Source organism: Patagioenas fasciata, chromosome 4 (genome assembly GCF_037038585.1).
Source record: "Patagioenas fasciata isolate bPatFas1 chromosome 4, bPatFas1.hap1, whole genome shotgun sequence".
NCBI classification, from domain to species: Eukaryota; Metazoa; Chordata; class Aves; order Columbiformes; family Columbidae; genus Patagioenas; species Patagioenas fasciata.
The window spans coordinates 74,106,210-74,126,379 of record NC_092523.1 but is presented as its reverse complement, the minus strand read 5'-3'; the positions used below and the strand labels follow the sequence as shown (position 1 = coordinate 74,126,379).

The 20,170-nt window shown below is 37.7% G+C and overlaps 1 protein-coding gene across 1 annotated transcript in view; it reads right to left on the bottom strand.

The window, feature by feature from the left end:
* COL25A1 (collagen type XXV alpha 1 chain) overlaps positions 1-20,170 on the bottom strand; it is a 304,703-nt gene that overhangs the window by 144,265 nt on the left and 140,268 nt on the right. Inside the window, exons 3-5 of the mRNA XM_071808204.1 lie at positions 10,297-10,341; positions 8,186-8,193; positions 6,044-6,070 (exon numbers count right to left, since the gene is read on the bottom strand). Coding sequence (XP_071664305.1) covers positions 6,044-6,070; positions 8,186-8,193; positions 10,297-10,341 — 80 coding nt within the window. The remainder of the gene's footprint in view (positions 1-6,043; positions 6,071-8,185; positions 8,194-10,296; positions 10,342-20,170) is intronic.

The following is a 20,170-nucleotide window of genomic DNA, read 5'->3' as shown; positions in this document are numbered from 1 at the left end:
AATTTTAAACCTGCAGAGGAAAATACTAAAAAGAAAAAATACGTATAATTGTTGAATTACGTCTGTCATCTGTCTGCCATAAATTATAATTCTGTATTTATCTGATAGAAATTTGGGGTTGTATCATTGTGAACTGATGTCAGCTGTGAATCTAAGCTACACAGGTTCACACTAGCCCACAGCATCCTGGCATTATGTGCTCTGTTCTCATCACACACTGACATTCACAAAGTGCCATACAGGGATGTGGATTTTGCAATACAGGAGTTCTCTGTCCATGCATCTGAGATGGAAATTGCTAATTTAAAGAAGAGTCTTAGAGGACCCAGCATACGGTATCAATTTTCTGTATTACTAATGACACATCGAGGATATCTATTATAATCTTGTTTTATTATTCTATTAATATTTTATGTCCTTTGTAACACTATGTAGAAAATTGACTAAAATAATTTGGAAAGTTTAATGAGTTTAAACAAGAACATACTATGTAGGTGGGCTTTTATTGCAGTACAAGTAGTTTTCTTCAGTTACCATGTGAAATTTCTACTTTAGCTTATCTCTCGCAATTTATTTTTATAATTGCAAGTGAGGAAACGAATAGAAACATCTTTTTCGATTGCTGCCTTTTGCAGATGAGGCAGTTGCTACTTGACTGTCACAGTCACAGATATGGAATAGCTTGGGGCACTTTGAGCATCCTCCAGGGAGCTGCAGGAATAAACACAGCCTTCTCTTTTTATACACTCAGCATTAGATGAATGTAACAGATGAAAGGACTCAGCCCATGGTTCATTCAAAATGGTAACTGGCTTATGAGAAGCTAACAAACATGTTCTGATGTGTAGCTTCAATTATTATCCCTGAAACAAAATTAATAGTAATCGTAAGCTTAAGAGGTCTCAAACTTTTCTGTTCAAGTCAAATTTTATTATTATCCTCAATCACTGTAAAAAATCAGCGTACAAATAAACTAAACTGATTAATTGTATTACAAATTATTTTCAGATCCGAAGGCTATAAAAAAAAAATACATATTAACGTGACTGACACCATTACAAAGGCCACAGTTATTATTCTGACAGCCATGTAAATTTAGAAACTCTCCCACAATATGTAAGAAAAAATGGAAGTTTTTTTGCTGAGTATTATTAGTATGTCCTCAGCTGCACTATTTTTCTAAAAAAATACCACATTCTCATAGTCTTCCCATGGTTCTCACGGCACAGAAATACTACATGGTTAACCTGCTTAGCAGCGAGTGTGTGTTGAGCCTGTTAAAACTGAAGCTCATATTTGGGACCCGTGTAACTGTTGTGGATTCCGGTATGGTATTATTGACAAAATCTCCAGGGTAACCTTCCCCTGCAGGTAAGCTGCCTACTGCTGATGCACAATGGCATTGGCTTCTCTAATTTTTAAACAGATAACACATAAATAATATATGTGAGAATATACAGTACATTTTTAGAAGCTATTGCTGATACTGAATACTTGTCCCTAGTACCCACATCAGTATTTCTGTTTGGTTTTGCAACTACTTTCTGTTTCTTAAAAATGAACGTGGGAAGAAGAGCAAGATTTCATAGTTGCTTAAGGCAAGCAAATACAAAGGTGTTCTCAGCCTGGTGGCTGCTTGGAATAGAAAGAATGAAATCTCAGTGCTTTTCACTATACAGAAGTGCTCTTTCCAAACTGCACAGGAAATTTACTGCATATAATTACACCTGAGTCTCATGATATGAAAGACAGGATGGAGGAATTAAGAGAGGAGGGTTTGTGTGACACTGCTACCTAACATGCATTTGCCTACGCAGCCCCAATCCTTAACGGACACCCAGCAGCAACAATGAAATATGAGTCACCACCAAAGACAAAGCAACACAGCAGGACAATAATGCCTTTTTTCAGTTTCTCACAACAGTAGTTTTCATGTTCTTCTACACGAGGCCTATTTCTTCAAACTCACTTCCCTCACAGCCCTTCTCTGTTCTACTGGAATTTTCCTTTCCTTTGGTAATTTGGGAACAGAAAGCAGGGTGAAGGGGAATCAGAGCCTTCCAATAGCAACCTGAAATTCTTCACGTATTCGGATAACAGCTTGTCTGATGGTATATTAGAACACGCTTTTACAGGTGCAAAAATCAAAAGTGTGATGATAAAGACGTTCTCTAAGCTAGAAAGAATTATAACAGTCTAAAGAATAATTGAAATAGTTTATCTGTAGTACTAAGTTTAGCCTGTTTGTCATCTTCATAATTCAGAGGTAAATCTTTCAAAAGCTAGGAAAATTTTAAATTAAATGACAGGTGAAACTTTAAAGATTTACATTTCAGGCTCAACCAAGTGATGGTATTCTACAGTTACAGGAGAACAATCTCCGATTTAGACTTGTCTTGTTCTGCAAGAGAGGAATCTGTCTACATTTCTTGAAGATGAAACGAGGATATTAGGAGAAATGGGATTTAACACAAGATGCATCACCACCTGGAAAAGCCGTAACCCTCCTCAGCACCTAGAAGTCTTGTAAATGCACCAGTTGCTCTGCAGACTGTCATCATGGAAAGATGTAGGGGAAATTTCCCTGATTCTCTCTTTTATGAAACAATTCTACACGGACATATTCATTTTCTAACACTTTACTCTGAAGATAATGCAGCTTTATCACCAACAACTTCCAGGATGACATACTTTGATGTTGAGCTTGATCCATACCCAACTTGTGAAAAGGAATAGGAAAACATTTTCTTAATCTGTCTCAATTTTTTGAAGGAAAAATTAAGAAGTAGCTTCTACCCATTCAACCAGCTTATAAGATTCTACGGGGTTTGTGTACTTGTCCTCTTCACTGTATTCATAAGCTACTGGCGGTTTTCAGTGGTTGTGGTTTTTGTTGAGTTTTATTTTTTCCAAGTTCTAGCATAATTTCTGAAGTGACATTGTCATACAAAGCCCCCGCAACAAATGCTCGTGTTCTCATTCTCTGTGCACTCATTTGTGCACTCTTTCGTTCTTTTTTATTTAGGAATATGTGATAGCCTATTTCAATTTTAAACTGAAGTTGAAAGAGTTACAACTGAATTTGGTCACTATCTGTTATACAAAGCTTTTCATGAGTAAAAAATTGAGCTGTGCTAGTGTACACTTCTTACAATATTCATTGTGCCTCACATAATAACCAATTAATCATGGCCTTACAAAACCCTTACTCACTGTGTTACTCGTTAGCTGTAAATTCAGCTTATTTTCTTAAATTTTTATACTACATCTTCCTGGCAACTTACATTTTTCACTGTAATTCTTTTTACTGTTATTATTATTTGTTAAGGTAGCTTCAAAATTAGAATGAACACAGACAATGAAAACTTAGCCACTAGCTTTTGTGCGATTGTAATGTTATGTTTTAAGCCTATTGAACGGAGATCTTTTTTAGGTTATATGTGGAAGATATATCTCACTATTGTCACAGAGTGTCCTATAAACTCAAACAAAGATTAAAGCAAGAAGGCTTGTACAGGAGTTAAATAGAACTCTAGAGAAATAGCTTGAAACACTAATAGCCTTTTCATAGAGCTCTACAGGGCTGTATAAGCACTTTAAAAGTGCATTGTACTTGCTGTTTCCCATTCAAAGCAGGAGGATATGGATGTAACTGAAAGGTCCAAACAGACAGCCAACCCAGATGACAACTTTCTAGAACCAAAGCCAAATTCTATTCCCAGTGATTTTCAAGCAGGAAGAGGTGTTCAACCAGTGCTAACCACTACTGAAGGCACAACATCCGCCTGAGCATGCACGAGTGTCTGTACACATGCACAGAAATGCATTCAGACCACAGTTTGCCCATAACAATGCCACTGTTAGACCCAGCAATTTCGGTAGCATGTTTTCCAAGGACCTTTATTGTCTTTGGATCCCACAACAAATCTCTTAAAGAAAACAGCTGGACCAGGACAAAGGCCTAAGCATTCAGGCTCTGAAGAAAATTTTATTTTCAAACTCTCCCCACAGAGCCTATAAAACATGTGTAAGTCCATCACTAATACATTCACTTATTTTCTCAACTTACACGTTAGATCAAGATGTTAAATCTATTAGGCTTTTGTGTTTTGTACAACATGAATTTTACCTTGTGTTTTAAGGTCATTCACTGGAATGAGGAACACCAAAGATGTTTAATTTCCACAGAATTTGTGACCTAAGAGCTTAAGCGCAAGTGTGTTGTCACTGTGGAACTTTTTTCTTTTAGATCTGGATCTTCATATATAGATCTCAGAGCTAGATGATAGCCAAAAAAGGTTTTTTAGCAAGATTTTAACTCCGTCTTCTCCTCCACCTACATAAATTAAGCACTATAAGTGAAATGGCAATGTGTACACTGAAACCTGATAATGGTTTCAGTATATCCAAGCAGGTTTCCTGAAACTGATGATCCATTCCTCACCAGCTGAATTTCAACTACTTCTAAGAGTAAAGATAGGCATTGGATGATGTTTCAGTGGTAACAGTTCTCAGTAAAGTCTCTGACTGCGTGGCCAGCAGGTTGAGGGAGGTGATTCTGTCTCTCTACTCTGCTCTGGTGAGACCCCCACCTGGAGTCCTGCATCCAGCTCTGGAGACCTCAGTACAGGAAAGACATGGATCTGTTGGAGAGTGGCCAGAGGAGGCCACCAAGATGATCAGAGGGCTGGAAAAGCTCTGCTGTGTGGAAAGGCTGAGGGAGCTGGGGTTGCTCAACCTGGAAAAGAGAAGGTTCTGGGGATATCTTACTGCAGCCTTTCAATATATAAAGAGGGTTTATAAGAAAGATGAAAAATATATCTATATAGAGAGGTGGAGTATTTGGTTTTGGTTTTTACCAAGGCAAAGATTTTAAACAAAAAGAGGACAGGTTTAGATTGGACATAAGGAAGAAATTCTTCGTGATGAGGGTGGTTAGACACCGGAACAGGTTGCCCAGAGAAGATGTGGATGCCCCACCACTGGAAGTGTTCAAGGTAGGGCTAGATGGGGCTTTGAGCAACCTACACTGCTGAAAGATGTCACTTTCTATGGCAGGGGGTTTAACTAGATGACTTATAAAGGTCCTTTCCAAGACAAACGGATCTATGATTCTACAAAATTGTCATCCACCTGCAGGAGTTCAAGGCGTGCAATTTATATCTACCAACAGAAACATTTTTTAAATATCACTGAAAAATTAGGCAACTTTTATCTGAAATACATAAGCAAATCAGCATGGGAGGAGCCTCCATGCTATCCTACCAAGTGCTTAAAGTAAGATCATTAGTGTGCTTTAGGAGTCATTATGTTGTGCATATGTGTTTTCTCTGAAATGTATCCACTAACATATTTTGTCACTTGGTTTCTAATACACATGTGACAGCAGGCATATACTTCTTTTCTTGAATGGGACTCTGTGGTCAGCTTGTCTGACTACTTGGAAAAAAAATGTATATATTCTGGAAAGATGCATTATTTCATATATTATTTTGTTTTCAAGCACTAAGTCCTAAAGATCTGACTGAAAGTGACAGAAAAAGGAATAACATACATTATCAGAAAATTACTCCACGGTAGACAATGCAGCCAAAGGCTAGAACCTCTGTAACAGCATTTTATGTTGCTCAAAATGCACTGAAGTCAAGATAAACAGGACACAGTTAGAAGAAAGGACTTCGAGGTTCCATATGGCAACTGTACAGCTTTCTAACATGGAAAACTGAGATACAGTGTCCTGGTAAAGAATTTTCTTAAATTAGAGTAAAAAAATAATTTTGAATGCAAGAATGTAGAAGCTCAACACAAACTATGGACAATGTCAAACAATAACTGCATTACATTTATGCATTGGAAACACTTGGGTTCTTTATAAAACTTCTCAAAGTTTTGTTGTTGTTGGCTTTAAAAAAAAAGTCCTACATTTTGTAGGCATCTGAGAAACAGAAAAAAAAAAGTATTTTTGACAGTAATAAAGCAAAATCAAAATACAGTAACATGATTTTAGAGTAATATAAGCTATCATAAATATACAATGAGTTACCGGATAGCCATTTCGCCCTGGTAGACCCTGGTTGAATGAGATGAAATGGTATGACACACATTAACAACACAGTCATGACATATGACATAACAAACATGCAGAGTACATTACTGGCAATTTATAATTTGCATATTGAATAATGTTTTATATGTGATGATATTACAAACCAACAAGTATGAAATAGGTACCACACAATGAAGAAATGAGGTTTCGGCAATGGCAATTACATGTTTTAACTTAAATAAACATTCTCATTAAAAGGCTACTGACCACTTCGGATTCTCATTTAAATTCCTTTTGTTATGAAGAGCATTATCCAATGTAAACTGAAGGGTAATATGCGGTTAAGAGAAAAAAAAAGGTGAATGCCTAGGCAGTAAAGTATTAGATACATAAGCTACCACTAGAATATAGGTGCCAAAGAAGAAATTTGAGAATGCTATAACAGATCATTTAAAAAAAATTGAAAGCTCCAGCTTTGACTGTTATCACATGTCACATTCAGTAGTCATGTACAAGAAAAATCAACATAGCGCTGCAGTAGCCTTTGAAAATACAACATATGCCTAATTCCATGCAGCGCTGTGTGGGATGTACAAATATTTGCTATTTTAAATAAAAATTATTACCACAGCTTCTCAGGTGAAAATAATAACTGAGTTCACAACAGTTGCCCCTAGCCAGACTATAAGTGTCTATGAAAATAAAAAAGTGAATTAGGAACACAAATTAAATTTTTAAATGCCCGGTAGCAACTTAAACCCTTCCTGCCTGTCAGAAAGATGAAGACTTGAGAGTTTTGAGTATGAAACTTGGAATTTTAAGTCAGACACTTCTTAAAATTATTCAGTGTCAGGAGCTGCTTCAGGTTTGTGATAATATTGCCAATTTTTAAAAATGAATGTGTATATACACAATAGGGAGCTGAAGTAAAACACATCCAGACCGAGGCACACAGTAAACTCTTGCCACCTTGTCTTGTTACAGGCAAATTGCTTCTATAATAATTTATGGTTGAACTTTGTGTTTCATGGGAAGAACTGCAAAAGAAACTGGGGAAGCCAGTATTTCTTTCAGATAAACAGCACCATTATGCATTAAGTCTTTTTGTGATGGCTTATTAAATGAATTAGCCAACATAAACTGCTGAGCGTGCTGTCAAAATCTTTCAAGGATAAGTAGTATCACTCCTCAGTACATACAGTTAACTGTGAAATCATAAGGCCACAGCAGAAATTCAACTTATTAATTCATTAATTTCAAATATGCATGTACCATACAATAGACAGATAACCTGTTCCTGAAAATATTGTGGAAATACTATATCTATCACAGAAAAAAAATAAAATAAATAGAAGTCTGCAAATACTATAAAAGAAACACCATTTTAATGATCACAATTTTACACCACATGGTGCACATCGATGGCATGAAAAATACAAATGTTTGAGATATATATGTTTTGTCCTGTTCTTCAAGTCAGACTTTTGACCTACCCTGGGAATATGCAACAAATCAAACAAAAAACAACTAAACAAAAATGAAGCAAAAATCAAAACAACAACAAAAAAACCAGAATGGAGAAACTGTTCTCTTACAAACAGGATTAGGAAAAGATTCAACAAAGTTAATAAACTGAATGTTATTATTTAATATTCATTTTAGACAAGCATTTACTGGCTTCAGTAACAATTACACTGCAAGGAATTCGACAGCCTGTATAATTTCAAAGAACAAGGAGCCTGTACCCCAATAGTCTGTGACAGATGCAGGGGAAGTTACTACCTAGCAAAAGGCAGAATGACTGAGTCTGGACTTAGGATAGCATACTCACACATTTTTATACTGCAGTAAAATACTTGTTTTCAAGTCATAGGGAAAATGAACATAACATACTTACATGGTATTGTGATCCAAACTGCTATCTGGAGTGCTGAATATAAAGCTTTACCAGTTTAGAGACCTTTTTCTGATTAAATTATCCAGCTCCAAGATGATTAGTGAGTGTTCACACTGTATAAGTATAAACATCAGAATTCCCTCTTGGTGATACATGATCATTTTATCACAGTGATAACTTTACAGGATCTAACAGATTGCTCCCTGATTCTGGAAGAACCAACAATGTATCACTGTACTTACAGGAGGTCCTGTGGGGCAGGGAGAAGGAAAGAGGGTAAAAAAAAAAAAGAAAAAAGAAAAAAAGAATATGTAAGCTTATGAAGTTATTAAAGAAAGACATACATGTAAGAAGCCAAGCACAAGGCCTTAGGATTGTGAGCAATACTGCTTATACACTGTACGCATTTTCCCATTCAAGTGCTTTTTCACTTTGGTTGTGCTTTGCAACTAGTATGGATAACTTCTAAATGCATGCGCTTACCTTTACCAATCCTTCAATTACAGTCATGCAACCTTAAGCAAGTTGCTTCTCCATCCGTTTCCATGCAATTTCATGCCAGTCCAAAACCACAAGGACTACAATTTATTTTGTCAGACTCCACGTAAATCATATGTAACCACACCACCAGTGTCAGCCGCACACTTGGCATTCGATCGCAGCTCGGCTGCAAAACTGCACAAAGTACCCTTGGCATTTAACCTGGGCATCTCATCAAGATATATGCACACCGGCATCCTCCAGCCTTCCAGCTTTGCCTCCGAGGGGAGGTTTCAGTGGCCACCTGACAGTGCTGAACTTTCTTTTCATCACCTTCTTTTTTCAAGGCACACGTATAAAATGCTACCTATTAAAATGTCACACTTTGTGCAGTGATATTTGCACATTTTTTCAATTATTTAGACTCAAAGACTTTCGTGCAGCAGCTCTTGGAAACATTATCAAAGGGTCACAAATCAAATCTACTATTTCAGTCTTATTAAGTTGAGCAGCTGCAGCCCCCAAGTCAATAGCATTTCATTAAGCTTTTATGCCTCTCTCTAATTTCTGAATAAAGGGAAGTGCAAAAGGAGTATAAAATGGCAGCAGCTGCACTTTGAGATTGCTTTTAATATTGACAGACTTTTGGTTTTAACAATGCAATTTTATTATCCAGTAACTAAGGTAATATCTTTATCCTGGTAAACATTCTTAAAGAGTATTTTAAGATCTAGGTCTGTTTTTAAATGAGTGGGATTAATTTCATTTATTAATAGTTTAATATGTGTTTATTTGAGATGTAAAATGAATTGACAAGCTGCCTGCAAAGCAATTGTCAGGATCATTTCTAAGACAAACTTCAACAACAGAATTTCCTTCTGTACCATAGCACTTTTCCCTGAAGTAAATACTAATCCAACGTTGACTGGAAACACCGGGGTGATTTATATTAACCTTTGGGAGGGACTGGCTTCAATTTTGTGACGCAGAAAAACACAGAAATAGTTTTTAAGATCCAGAGAAATGGTCATTTACAGAGATAAGCAAAGCTACATAAGATTTGCAGAGATCAAGTTGATTGGAAAATTTTCCTAACTGGCAGATTAGACAAGACTGCCAAGGAGATGCAAAATGCTCACTTTCTCCTGTGTTGCCTCCAGAAAGTGCACCCTTCTGAAAGCCTGAATCCCACAAATAATCAACAGATCCAGTTCCTGTGAATGTCATCAGGAAGAGGTGCTCAGCATCTCACTACGTTGATACAAATGAAATATCAACCTACACACCAACAGCAGGATTCTCTCAACAGCAACTTCGCAGGTACGGGGCAACAAACCAACAAATCTTTTTCTTATTTGCATAAGAACTTAACTGCTACTCATTTCTAGTAAACAACAATTTCTCTCATATAGAGTAGTCTACTTATCACATCTTTTCCCTGAGTATTAACCTCCTTCTCATGAGGAATTTTATTTCCTTCTTTAAGTCGTTATAAAATTGTTCACCTCAAACCAAGGGAGCATGATGCAACACTGACTTACAGTGCTCCAACTACTGACTTATGTGGACTTATTCTAACTTGTGCAAGTGTGAGAAGACACCAAAGTGGTTTGACAATTACTAATGTGTTACCAATGGTACCACGTCAAGCACTATGAAGTGTGCCTATAAATTAATGACATCCACAAGTAGAAAACTATCTGGAAGGCCATCAGGTATATGCCAAGGGTCACAAATGTTTACCAGAGAAGTTTCAGCACTGTCTTCCAGAGCACACAAGCACTAACACTAAAAATGAAGGCATGCTGGGTACACATCCTCACAAAAGCACAGACGGCAAATAACTATGGATCTTATGAAATTAAAAACTTACCAGTCTCTCCTCTTCTGCCCCGCTTACCTCTTTTACCTGGAGGACCTAAAAAGAAGATGTAGGTTTGTAAATATTTTCTTGGAATTAGATGTAGAATATAATTGTGTTTGGATTGAAGGGTGTTAAACAGATGCACTACATGAAGTCCAGGCACTTCGGCTGAGCAGGGGTAAAAGATCACCAGAATAACATTTTTGGAAGCTGAAGATAAAATTGACAGCTTCGTCACCCACTATAGGTGCTCTGAAAAAAGGCTGGGAGAAACTTTAAAGTCACCCAGTTCATCCTTCTTTCTCAAGGAAAAAGTTAACCATATCTAAATTATTACTGCAACTTCCAGAGGCATTTTTTCACCAGTATTTCATTGTTCTGCCAAGTGGAACATTTTTCTTTATGTTCAACTTGCTGTACTGAAACCTGTCAGTTCTTGTACTTTCTACCGTGAACCCCAGAGAAGAAATTGCTCCTTTCCTTCCCTCCAAAAGAGACTTTGTATTCCTCAGAATTGCTACACTATTCCTTCAATCTTCTGAAACCAAACTTATCATGGGGCAGTAAATTTCATTCAGTCATTCCTATATTAAGCCCAAAAATTAGGATTTATTAATAAAAGCAAATCTAGCCTGATGAAATCTGAAAATATTCAAGAGATGAAGAAACAATCAGGTGTCTTGCCGTCCCCCAAACATTAACAACGATATATGTGTTGTTAGACACTAAGGTACTTTGCTTCCAGTCTATATCTGTTAGCCATAACAAAACAGCTTAGTCCCTGTATGCTTTTGCTTTCTCCACAAATATTTGCATAATATAGTCAGTGTCTCTGCCACCTCTAAAGCAAAAAATAAAACCATTTTTGTCCATCATTTCTATGCTCCAACTTTCAACATCCTTTCTAAACTGCAGCCATCAGTAGGACACTGTTCCTCCCTTCTTGGTGACCTTGAAATATTGTTCCTGAAAATGCAGGGATACTACACTTGTACTGTTTCTTGTACAGCTCATAAGAGAGGCAGCAGCTGTGGTGGTGACACCAAGTACTGAAATGCTGCTGCTCTGAAGAGAGAACCACAGGTGGGACTCTCAAAGTTCCTGAAGAGGGGCAAGTGCACGGGTGGAATTTCCAAAAGCAGCGATGCATGCAGGAGCACAAGTACCTCTGCTGCGGTTGTATCTCATTGTAACAGATATTAGGTGCACACGTTTTTGTGCAAATAGTTAAACAACTGTCTGCTACTTTAAACAGCTACAAGATTTTCAAATCATCTGAACTATCATCCCATAGCTTTTAAATGCATACGAATGCCAAATCTTTCTTTGTACTTACTTTCCACTATTTGTGGAAATCTGGCTTAAAAGACTAGGATGGTGAAATGAAACATCAGTGGTATTTTGATATAGATGTTTGGTGGAGAAATAAAAGAATGTTGATTAAAAGAAAAAGAAGAAAAAAAAAAGAGAATCAGTTCCTGCCTTGAAGGTAGAGAGATTAATTCCTACCACAACATTATAAAGCTCACTAAAATCCTTATTTGTTTTTCTAATCATTACAGTAGTGGCATAATGCAACACAACAATACTATACAAAGCAAGAACAGCATAGGATATTCCTTATCAACAGCATACTTAATAAGACAAGAATATTTTGTTATTGTACACTAAAAATTAACAGAAGTGTCACTCCAGCATGGAGAACCTTGCAACTTCCTCCTGAAAAACTCCAGTTTCTGCAAGAGATAACTATGAAACTTCTTACGCAGGTAACAGCATGTTACAACACATCATAAGTTTCTGTACACACATACTTTTTTTTTTCTCTCAACTAACACTGAAATTTATTAGAGGCCCTGTGTGTGCACACACCTCTGCAGGAGCCCTCCGTGGAGATTGCCTGGGCTATCCCCAGGCTCACAAGACAGCTGTGCATCAATCTGGGCTCTACACAAGCATGGATGCACAGGAGAAACTTATAAGGCTCTTCACCAAGTAATAACCTCCCTTTCAGCATCTAACAAGAAAATATTCTCATTCTGTTTTGCAGAATGTTATTTTTTTAAATGTTAACTGTGCTATAGGCATGCACATGCACACACACACAAATGTCTACAACCAAGTTTCCTGTGAGGAAACAACAGAACTTTGAAATTAAAAACCTTCAGCTACAGACCAGCAAAAGGCATTAAAGCCACTAACAGAAAACTCTGAAGGTAACATGTTAATTTTAGGAAGGAATGAATTTTGTGCAGCAAACCAAATTTTCACAGAGCATTAAATTGCCAGTTGAGCAGCTGTGTACAGTGATGGCAAAGAGGGGTTTCGGTTCAGTTCTTTCCTCTGACATCACACACTGATCCTTTCTAAGCCTGGAATTACTAAATTCAGATCTAAGCATCAGTCATCAGAAAAATGCTTGTTAATATCATATTTCCAAAGTAACTGTAGCACTGAAGTTAGGAGAATTCCCCTGGACTTACACCAGCATTAATGAAATCAAACCACTGCCCCGACCTCTGGTTCATCAGGCCAAAAGTATTTAAGGGCCATTGAGTGGTGTGAATCACTTCTCCCTCTCATTACAATGTCTTTTGGTTTCTGTGCTAGTCAGGTCTCTATCAACATGGTGGCATCGACAAACTGTGAGATGAGAAGTGGATCTTGCAAACTTCTACTGGATTTTGAGGACTATTTGAGGAAATAATTTCTATTTAATTATTACCAATACAAAGCAATTCATCTTAAACATTTAACCACAGATGGTTCCAGTTCACAACGACGTTAATGCTGACATTTAAGGTCATCACTAGATGACTAACTCGAAAACTACACGAGCTTTCATGTTTTCCAAAACAGGCTTCTTTCGCTAAATCATAAATGCTAACATCATCTGTTGCTCCAAGAGTTTCCAGCCATCAGAACGCTGGGCATTTTGCTATAAATATTAATTTTCCATCTGTCTATAGTTTTGTAAGTTTGCACTAATTGGATGATTTGGTGGAGACTCATTGCAGCAGAAGGAGCAGTGAATAAAGTTATACTGAGTGCAATGTCATCCTATAACAAGTCCACAAACTTTTACAGTTTGTGCAAGGCACACAACACATGACTGAACTATCCCGAACTTGCGTGCTGGGGGTAAAAATCTCTCTAGAATCGTATCAGAAATGTCCATGCTGAATGGAATTTAATCCAGAGTATTTTAAAAGAAGGTTGTTTTGAACATCTTTTTATATTAAAAATATAAAACTTAGAAAGAAAAACAAAGGTTTGAACCTCAGTGCAGTGAGCTGGGTTAATAAAGATTGATGATTCTGAGCGAGAAGCAAAAGTTGATTTACAGTAGCCAGCTTTGCCAATACCTTGTTTTCCAAATCTAACTAGATTTACCTTTAGCTAAGGAGTAAGAGTAAAATGCCAGAAGATAAGCTGGTTTTCAGTTTTAGCTTAGTTTAGCTTAAAAATATTTGACATTATTATATTCTTCAAAAAACATTTATGAATCTAATTTTTATGAGCAGAAAGTTTAGAAAGGATTTTTTTTTCATTCCAATGTCACAAAATATTAACGACAATGCCATTTCATACCTACAAAGGGAATTTTGAAAATTAAAGGAGGGTAGAAGGGAAAGGTGTGGTGTGTATATTTCCAAAAGGTAAAAGTCAATTACTCCTCCATACTTCTCTGAATTTATCTTCTCAAGCACTAGATGTCAGCTGCTCAAATAGTTTTGCCTTTCTTACATGCTCATAAGGAGCTCACAAACAAACAAAAAATCTCCAAACCAGACAAAAACCAACTACACCCACCCCATCCACAACTGAGTTCAGCCACGTAACAGCTTTGGACTTTGACCCTTGATATTTTAACTGAAATATCAGCAACTAGAAGTAAGAAGTCAATAATAAGGCTGTAACAAATAATTCCTTCCCCCTCCACTGAAAGTCTTCCAATTAAGATTCAAAATCCTTCTCAATCTTCAGTATAAGTATCTGCTGAAGTAACTACATATGAAGTATGATTGTAGAAACCATGTAGGAACAAGAATGTAATTATTAACAGGTTTTCCAAGACATTTTCAAAAATATTAAGCACAACTTTGGTGACATTCACCTCCTAGTAATGGGTATTCTAATCTTTGCAATCCCAGATTATAGCGAACCAGATCAGAATTTATTAGTACAGATAGACTATGTTCAGATCATTGCTGTGGTTCTGGAGAGGCTGCCTCAATGTGCTTTATTCCTTTTCGATAATTTAGTAATTTGTCCTCTATGTGTACAGCAGCACCAGAGATCTATGGCAGATCTACTAATTTTTTTTACTGCTATGTGGGCGACGGTTTTCACTAGAGGAAAGCAGATTACAATTGTATGTACTCCACTATATGCCTTGCCATATACCAAAAAGGTCACATAAATCAGCTACACACCTACAGAAAGTGCATCTAAGCTTTAACAGACAAGAAAAATCTGTCTCAATCTAATACTTAAGAACACCACAATTCTTAATTTTAGATCCATGTATATTTTTAAAATCAGATACAACAGAAGAAAACCACACTCTTTTAAAACTGTTTATTATTGCATTTTTCCAGTGCTTGGGGTTGGATCATAAGTTAAACTATGACATCATTGATTTATTAAAGACACAAAAATATAAAGATAGGTGTACCACTGTTCACACATTAGACAACAAAAGCAGGATTTTCTTCAGCTCTCCATCTACTCTCTGAAAAAGAACATTCCAAAGCGTGAACAGTGTGTCCTTGCCCAAAGGGAAAAAGGATTGACCTCTCAAAAGCCTAAACCAAGAATAGTGTCTTTCTTCTCCAAGATACATTTTTAGCTATAGAAGAAGTTATTTATACTATAATAATGCATATTTATGAGGCGCTAGAAAAACTAGGCTCTGGTTTTAATTGGTGTGAATCAAGTTACACTATTTCACATCAGCTAAGACATGTGAAAACAGAGGAATAGACAATATGCAGTTTGCCTATGTCAAGCTTTGGCTCTGTAACTTTCTCTTAATCTTGTGAAGTCTAATCCTATGCTGTTAAGGAGACAGATTCAATAATTATGTGGCCCAAATTGGTAGAGGAAGTCACGCCATAACAGTTGGGTCTTTCAAAAAAAGTACATATTCATCTTCAGAACTAAGGGTGGAGTGAGCACGTTGTTACACTGGTAACACTTGTACTCTTTCATTTATTGATATATTTACAGCAGAGAATTCTACTTTTTGAAGCAGCAGACTGGGAAAAAACAAACAAACAAACAAAAAGAAAAACAATCAAAAACCACCACAACGACAAACACATTTGGTAGATGAGACCTAGGGTCCCTCTGTCAGAACCTGTCAGGCAAGGTGATGCTCAGGACCTTGCTCACTTGTAGCTTGACACACATACTTAGCTAGTTAAAAGTAATGAACATTACATGTGTACATGAAAAGAATAATATTTTCCTGGCCATTTCAAAGGACAGCCATTTCACACGTAGTATATAGCAACACAGGATTCTGCCTGTCAAGTCAGAAAAATTAATTGGCACAATTACATTTTCAGAGTAAATCCTGAGCAACTTTGCTAAAGCTAGCAGAATTACTTCAGTGTCATTAGGAATAAAACTGTCAACTTTGCTGAAATCATGTGATTAAAATATATAGAACTCAGCTGAACTAAACCAACCAAACCACCCAAACTACCCTTGCTGATTCAACTGTAACACTGGCAAAATAACTACTGTTGGTTGCATTGAAAGCTCCACCACCCAAATTTGTCAATGGATTCAACACCCCTTACTTCCATAGTACAACCCAGCTGCCATCATTAAATCCCATTTCACAGTTCTCCCTATCAAATAAACTCAGAAAGGACTTGCAATATCACGCCAAACAGAGCCAGCCCCTCGCTGATCACAGAGAACTGCTTCCCCCAACAACTGACACCCCTGTGTTTCACAGCCCTGAGCCCTTAGGGATGGTGCAGGCCAGCAATGCATGTAGGCAGCAGAGGAGAGCGGCAGCTACTGAGCCCAACACCTCCTCCTCCTGTGACATGGACATGCCATGAGCGGCATGGTGGCTCCCATCCTGCTGGCCTCCTCCTGCTGAAGTGGTCACTGACTTCAGCAAACAGCACTGAAACATCGCAAGGGGATGAGCTCTCAATCAATGGGCATCTGGGCAAAGTGAGATTCAGCAGACACATCCACAGTCCTTTCCCATAGCACTGCCATCAATTACATCCCACGTAGGGAATAGGAAAATTTCCATTTCTGAAGCTGAGCACATTCTTACAAACACTTCATGGATCTATTCCAGCCTACTTCATCAGTCTTTTTGCTCCTCCCTCTTTCCTCACCTTTTTTAGCTCACGTAACACTTGGACTCTCCTCCCACTCTGCATAATCATCCCACCTGGCATGTCAGTCTTCTGCTTTGTACTTCAGTCTGTCTGGGACAGCCTGCCTGAGTTTCCCACTTCATAAAATTATCTACCTCATTTCGATCCTCAACTGGATAAAGAACATTCATTGTTTCACGCACAGTACATCAGCTTTTTGGCTCACCATGAAACATCATTGCATTGCAGGGCTTGGATACATGTCAGAGAGTATTACGCAACTTGGCTGAGAAAATGCCAAAATCAGTCTATTTGATCCACAGCAAATAAATCTGACCTCCATAAGTCAGATTATTTGTACCACTTCTGTGCATATTACATGCAATCAGATTAGAAGCATCTAGCCTAGCTTCATTTTATTAGTACCAGACACTATTAAGGGACCTCAAAGAATCCTATGATCATCATTTTTAAGATAGCCAGAACTGCACATACACATATTTATTCTCTCTTTTTCTTCTCTGATAGTTAAACATACTTGAAACATGCAAGATAAACGTCCCTTCCAAAAATTCTCACATTATTTAGTATTATAATTCTGAATTAATTCCATAACTATATCAAGGTCCACTCCTTTTTTTCACTTAACCTTGTAAAATCATTGGTGTAAGAAACCACGCATGACAACAAGCCTCACCACGAAAACATACTTCAAGAAGTATTTGTTTCTTTTTTTCAATGGTAAGCGTACTGTCCCATAAAATCACAGATGTCTCCTTCTACATTGTTATGAGACTGAGAAACTTGAATTCCTCATTCAGCTTCTTGATACTGTTGTGCTAAATAGCACATGCATTTTTAAGATATTCTCTTGTTTGTCTCCCTTGTAAGGTGAACATACTCTTTTCAGTCTCTACATCTGAAATCTCTCCATATCATAAATCATAATTATTACTTTTTCCTAAGCTTTCCCTGATTCTGTAGTGAGTCTTTTAGCATGATAAGGCTGAAACAACTCATGTTTTCTCCACACTCCTGAGCTCTCACTCCAACATGACTCCTACAGGAGGAACACTAATGTATGTCCAGTAGAGCTGCTCCATACCACGAGTCAGCAGCTGTTGAGGAACAGCCTGACACAAGCTTTCCTGTAGAGCCTGGCAAGAAGCACTTGAGTTCTCAAGCACTTTCTCAAGAGCAGGTCCTCATTTAATTCATTCTATGTACTCAAAACTTATTTTCATAATGTCTCTAAAGACAGCTCACATCTGCAAGTTTCACTCTGCTTCATCCTTCTAGCAATACACTGGCATAAAAAGAAACCAAAGGCAGAAATTTCTTAAGCAAGACTTAATGTCTTCAATTATAAAGTGGAAGATAAGCCTTGACAAGCAAAACGTCCATGAAATTCAGTTCTTGGCTACTGGTAACCACCAGACACCCTTTCTTGTCTTCTAACCTAGAAGTCCAAAGAGATACTTTGCTTCTGTAACATCTGCAGTAGGGGGTTCACAGCACCCCTCAGTTTTGAGCATTCCCTAAACACTGCACAACTTCCACTTCTCTCTCCCTCCACCTGCCCTCCTCACAGATAGAGTTTTCTGATATGAATGTACTTCATCTGTTTGATTCTACTCAGATCCAAAGCACTGGAAGTGTTTGAAGTCAGGTTTTCCCTGCCCAGCCCACAGCTAGTTTGTTGGGCTGAAGCTGCCTGAGAGCTTTGCAAATGCTGCTGGTGCTGCTCCCTGGAGCCAGATGCTTGAGTGCTTAAGTGATATTCCCCCTTTTAGTTGCTCTGCTGGTTGCCAGCTACCAGCCTAATGTGAAGACCGGGTTCCTTAAACACTACAGAAAACATCAGGTACATGTATCTTCTCTTAATGCCACAAGGTGAAGTGGCTTATGTACTTTCTACAGATACGACATACGCCCCTATTAACACAGGTAATAGGTGTGAGAGTAAGTTGTTCTCTCTACAAATTTTCCCCCCACAAGTTTGAATTATTTCCACTATGTTTGTTTCTCTGTTGTTGTTTTCCTGTTCTATATGAGTGACCAGTGTTCTAGCAAAAACGGCACCACTATTTTATCTAACAGACCTAGAGCATATTTTGCTGCCTTCTTCATCCTTATGTATGCTAATACTTTGTCCACATCCTTTGCCGCAGCAGTAGTTTTAGGAGTCCCTTCACTAATCTATTGATACACGTATTGCAAATCTTTACTGAATTGCAGGAGTCTTGTGATGCATTACAGTCCCAAAGTTTAATCATATTGACATTTTCTCTCCTTTCTGTTCAGTAGGACGAGGACTGGGAAAGAAAATGCTGCTGCTTACATGACCTCATTTTAGGAAGACAATGCAGAACAAGTAGGTTCTTGAACTTTACATTTTTCACTGCTTACTGCATCATCAAAGTGCTGTGGCGGAACATGTGTAACTGATGATATGTAAAATACTTTCAGACATGAAGATTCACATTTATAAGACAACCAGAAAAATTATTCACCTCAGATCACAGCTTTTGTGTCCAGCTACAAGCCAGAATTTTGATTTGTCTTGCTGAAGCAGTCTGATATAGATCCCAGTAGCCTGGGCTGGAACAGTCTGCTGGTTCTTACAGGCTAAATTTTAGTCGTGAGGCCACTAAACTATTTTAATGAACATATAAGACTCCAAGCGCACATGGTCATCTTTGCAAACACAGAAATAGCTGCTATCACCTGGCTGACAAATATTGCTGAGGGACAGCTGAAGTATGTAGGGATAGCTATTCAATACTAGCAAGGCACGAAAGTCTTCTCATCATTTCAACTTGCCATTCCATTGTATTATTATCATGTCATATCAATAGTTGCCCCATGATGCAAAAAGCATAACATATTGAGAAAAACTACTTGAGCTTGATTTATCTTTTTCAGATACTAACGTAGATAAAATAAGAAATAAGGTATCAGAATTAAATTCTTCTTCAGCCTCAACAGATTTTGAAGGACCTTTAGGAACAGATTTAGACAGTTTTTGAGGACATGCAGCCATAATGGATGGTTAAGTAACTACACAGTACAACTGCAGTTGTATAAAAGCAAGAGTTTTGGAATCAAAAGTCCTTAAAACCTAATCTTACATGCACCTTTAGAAAGTCAAGTTACATTTCAGTGTCAAAGTTCTGCAACCAGCAATGCCATAACAGTGGAAAGAACATATTTGTCAATTGCAGTGCTCTGGACACACAAACTCTCAAGTAGAGAGTCTGTCATGAGTCAACTTTTCTCTAGTATCTACATGATAATGCAGGCTATAATCAGGACAGAGCGGGACTGCAGAATTTCAGGTAGTGCTGTTGAGAAATAGGGACTTCTGCATGTCAATCAACACATTCCCCCACCCCAGTAAATGGCAGGTACCCTGCCATGCAGTAAGCACAATGCAGACATCCATCCTGACTGTGGATTTCATGTTACTTGTGTCAAGTTGCACTTGGTCTGAGCAGGTTTTCACTTAAGCACATGGTCTTGCATGTACA